The 5,000-nt window shown below is 41.2% G+C and overlaps 1 protein-coding gene across 2 annotated transcripts in view; it reads left to right on the top strand.

Moving 5' to 3' along the window:
* Rec114 (REC114 meiotic recombination protein) overlaps positions 1 to 5,000 on the top strand; it is a 132,548-nt gene that overhangs the window by 28,643 nt on the left and 98,905 nt on the right. For both annotated transcript variants that reach the window (XM_008836454.2, XM_029565072.1), the window contains exon 2: positions 1,851 to 1,940. In XM_008836454.2, coding sequence (XP_008834676.1) covers positions 1,851 to 1,940 — 90 coding nt within the window. The remainder of the gene's footprint in view (positions 1 to 1,850; positions 1,941 to 5,000) is intronic.

Consider the following 5,000-nt stretch of genomic DNA (forward strand, 5'->3'; position numbering starts at 1 on the left):
AAAGAAAAGAAAATGGACTTTGAATGGTAAGGTTTGCTATAGGACAATATTTACCTTACAATGTTTTTTTAGTTATAAGGCCGTCTATATCATTTAGATGTATTTTAGTCATGTCTCCCCTGACCCTTAGATTTAATTGCTTCACTTGCTCACCGTAATTCTATAGGCTAGAATAATTTACCAAATCTAACAAAATATAGTGGGGATAAATCCAAGATCTCTTATTTAGACTCAAGAAGAAGAAAGGGAAAATATGGTTTAGCAAATAAGCGGTAAGTTTCAGGATGTTTTATTGACTTAAGATCAGACTCTTCAGTGGGACTACCCCTGAAAAGGTTAATGTGTGTAGGCTGTACTACTGCAAGCAGCAGGGAATGCTGAGATCATCCCTCAAGGATTTTGGTAAGTTTGTGGCACCATGTTTTAAGTAGCATTGAAACATGAGAGCTCACGCAAAGGAGAGCAGCAGGTTTGAGGGGTTAGGAAAAGGCATTATTTGGCAGAAGAAACTGAGGTTCTGAAGGCTCACAATGACCCTGGAAGGGATAGTCTCCATTTTACAGGAAGGAAATTGAGTCCCCTAGAGGATTGATGATTTATTAAAACTTAACTAAAAAGGGATTGGTTCAGGACACCTCTCTCTCTCTCTCTCTCTCTCTCTCTCTCTCTCTCTCTCTCTCTCTCTCTCTCTCTGTGATAGGCTCTCTCTGTAGCCCCAGCTGACCTGGAACTCGCTATGTAGACCAGGTTGGCCTCGAACTCACAGAGATCTGCCTGCCTCTGCCTCCCAAGTGCTGGGACTACAGGTGTGGGCCACCATGCCTCGCAAGACCCACATCTCTTGATTATTAATCTGGTGTTCCCTCTGTTTCAAAATATTAGTGTTTAATTTTATTTTTAAAAAGCATATCTGTTAGCCTCTCCATAGAGGAAATGGTTACATAGTGAATGAAAGATACATTCAGATAGGAAGATCAATATGAGAAACCAGCCTGGGTATTAGAATTCTATTCATGTATGTTGATAGAATGTGTGAATTGCAGAATAGCCATAAGCTTCATTAAGGAAGACCATAAAACTATAAATCCCTTAAAATGGCTAACTGGCAGGGCTGGAGAGATGGCTCAGTGGTTTAGAACACTGAATGTTCTTACAGAAGAACCTGGTTCAGATCCCAGCACCCACATGGCAGCTAACAACTGTCTGTAAAACTCTAGTATTCCAGTTCTAAGGGATCCGATGTCCTCTTCTGACCTCCGCGGGCATTGCATGACACGGGTGCACTTCCGTACATGCAGGCAATACATATATACACATAAAATAAAAATAACAAAAAAAATTTTTTTAAATGTCTAACTGGCCCTAAATTGGCAGTGTGGCCTTGCTCAAGCCTTGTGAACTGGTCACTCCCAAAGTGAAGGAGACTGTTTATGGACCAGCCTGTCTCCTTTAATGCATAGATGACGCACCTGCCCTGCCTGAGAAAATAATCTTAGGAAGAGAGCCTTCAGTCACTCAAGGACATTAGACCCTGGCACTGGACAAATCCCTGCAGCTGTGCTTGGTAGAATTCATGTAAAAGTTGTAGATGCCTTCTTTCTGCGGAAGGGTATCTGTCACTTGTTGTGTTCCCTGAATAAAGACCCAGTTGGCCTAGAACTCGCTACGTAGCCCAGGCTGGCCTTGAACTCACAGAGATCTACCTGTCTCTGCCTCCCAAGTGCTGGGACTAATGGCCTGTGTCACTATGCTTGGCAGGTTCTTATTTCTTAACTCTAAACGCCATTTCTTTTCTCTTCTCCAAAAATCTAGCATATGTTGTAGACATCTTTCTCTCTTTCTTTTTCAAGGTTTTTGAGTCTAGTGAAGAAGCTGGGCAACTTGTTCTTACCATCGTCATATCTGGTCACTTCTTCATTTCCCAAGGACAGACACTCCTGGTAAGTTGTGTTGCCTAATAGTTCAATCTGTACTTACTTTCCTTTATGTTGGTAGCTTTATATTAATTCTTGTACCCTCGAGCTTCTTCAGTCTTACTGAAATTCATTAAATTCAACCAACTAAGCATTTTCAAGCATGTTTTAATAGTGGGAAATACAAAAACATACTAAATATTGCATTCCTTCAAGGAGTTTTGGATTTAGTGATCAAAGTAGATGAAAGGTTGAGATTAACTAGAATGACAAAGAATTCTTAAGACTGGGGAGATTGATTTGAAGACAGGTTAGACTTGTAGAGAAGACCATGGAGACTTTTCTAGGTAAGGAAAACAACTCATGCAGAGGAAAAGAGTTGAAATAATAGCTAAAAGAAAATAATGCAGTTATTATTCATTGATAGGGCCTCCATAAAACTCTGATTTTATAACAAATGCTTGTTCTTTTTTATTGTGAATATGTATATATCTTAGAAAGTTTTATAAAAAAGCAATACACAAGCTGGGCATGGTGGCACATGCCTGTAATCCCAGTGCTCTGGAGGCAAAGGGGGGAGAATTGCTGCAGGTTTGATGCCAGCCTGAGCCTGCTCTACATAGCAAGTTAGAGGCCAGCTGGAACTGCATAGCAAGACCCTGTCTCAAAAGAAGAAAAAGAAAAAAAGACATAAAAAATTAAAAATCACCTAATCACTTTGCTTGAAATTTCAAGTTCTGTTTAGTATATAGAAACAGTATGAATGAGGTGAAGGCAATTATTAACTTCTAATTTAATCAAATTGTACTACAAAGGAAAGGTTGTACAAGATTATTATATCATTGCCTGGGGATAATGTCTACAGAGGCATAATAAATTCGTTTAACAAATATTTACTGACTATCTACATGGGCATAACTTATTCATTTAACAAATATTTATCAAGCACTTAGTTTACACTAGGCATTTCTTGTTGCCGGAGGCTGGGGACATCAGTACACAGCAGAGTCAGATATCCTTGTCACTGTGGAGTGTCATTCCAGTGAGGAGAAACAGAAACAAGCAAACAGGCCAAATACATTTCAAATACACTAATTTCAGTGGAATTCCTTCCAAGCTCTATTATAATGTGGTGGTAGGGTCCCACATGGGTGTTGGAATGGTTCACATTTTTCCACTTAAGTGAAATATAGCTTCATCGGTGAATATGAAGGGACCTGCAAAGTCATCTTCGCAGTCTTTGTGCCTTTTAAAGTCACAGCAGGAACTGCACTGTCTTGCTCTATTTGCCACTGCGAGGGCCAGCATCCATCGTACAGATCAGGCTTCCTAAGCTACTGGGAATACTCCAGATGGTAGCTTTGCTCCCAAGAGATGTCTGGCTAGTTTTCCCTGCCAGTGTCATGGTCTTGCCTGTTGGTGACCTTGATGTGGTTTGGTTTCCTCAAATGTAGCTTCTTGCTTTCTATCATTTTGCACCCTGTTGTAAGTGTTGTCACAAAGCCATAGAGGTTTCTTTGTATCATATATGGAATGGTTTTTTTTCACTGAAGCTACAAAGCCATGCTTACCAAATTCCAAACCACCCCTGCTGAGAAATAGAAGAGTAACTCTAGCCCTACATTTTGGTGCATATTGTAATATATATTGTGATGGTTTGAATGAGAATGTCCTGCATAGGCTCCAAGTATTTTGACATTTTGTCCCCAGTTGGTGGTGCTGTTTTGGGAGGTCTTAGAAGGTGGGGCCATGTTGGAGGAAGCATGTCTCTGGAGGCTTAGAGAGTCTGCTTGAAGATGTGAGCGCTCTGCTTTCTGTTACTGCTCCAGCCACCTCCTGCCACCAGGCCTCCCTGCCACGGTGGACTGTAATTCCCCTGGAACCATAAGCTCAAATAAACTTTTCCTTCTCTAAATTGCTTTGATCAGTGTTTCTATCACAGCAACAGAAAAGTAACACATATATTAATTTCAATAATTTTTTAATCTTTGAAATAAATATATTTTTCTATATATATTTATACATATATATTTTGGGGGGGGTATTTTTGAGACAGGGTCTCCCTGTAGCCCTACGTGGCCTGGAACTTGCTATGTAGACCAGGTTAGCCTTGAACTCACAGATATCTGCCTACCTAATGCTGGGATTAAAGGCGTGTGCCACCACTGCCATAATCTTTGCAATATTTTTAAAAACTACCTTTATTGAGGTATAAATAGTAAAATTCACAGAAGGGTTCAATTTGATAGGTGTTGATGAATGCATATATTTCTGTAACCACCACCACACTTGTGATGTACAACATTCCCAGTTAGTTCAGGGTTTCCTTATGCCCCTTACCCTCCACCCACCTCAGCACTCAGCAACCAGTGATCTGCTTTCTCTCACCATAGTTTTGCCTTAACTTGGTGTGTGTGTGGTGTGTAATGCATATGTATGGTACATATGTGTGGTAAATGACTATGAGTGTGCATGTGTGTGCACCCATGTGCGAGCATGGAGAGGCCAGAGGAGGATACCAGGTGTCTTCCTCTAGGACTTTCCACATTATTAACTTGAGGCGGGGTCTCTCACTGAACCAGAACCTCAGTTTCTGCTAGGCCAGCTGGCTAGTGAGCTCTCCAGATACACTTGCCCACCTCCCCAACACAGGCATTTTCTAGTTTCTTTTCTGTTGCTGTGATAAAACATTCTGATCAAAAGTAACTTGGGGAGGAAAGGATTTATGTGGTTACAGGTTACAGTCCATCAAGAGAAGCCAAGACAGGAGCTTGAAGTAGAAACCACCAAATAATAATGCGTACCGGCTTGTTCCCAGGCTCTGTTCAGCTACCTTTCTCATGCACCTCAAGCCTACCTGCCTAGGGAAGGTACTGCCCATCATGGGCTGGGCCCTCAGACATCAATTAGAAATTAGGAAAATATCCCACAGACATGCACACAGGCCAGTCTGATTGGGGAAGTTCTTCTGTTGAGGTTCCCTCTTTCCAGGTGTGTCAAATTGACAACTAAGATTAACCACTATACCCCATGTCTGGCTTTTTATGTGACTCTAGAGATTCAAACTCAGGGCCTCATTCTTGCAGA

Source organism: Nannospalax galili, unplaced genomic scaffold (genome assembly GCF_000622305.1).
Source record: "Nannospalax galili isolate Female #2095 unplaced genomic scaffold, S.galili_v1.0 scaffold54, whole genome shotgun sequence".
NCBI classification, from domain to species: domain Eukaryota; kingdom Metazoa; phylum Chordata; class Mammalia; order Rodentia; family Spalacidae; genus Nannospalax; species Nannospalax galili.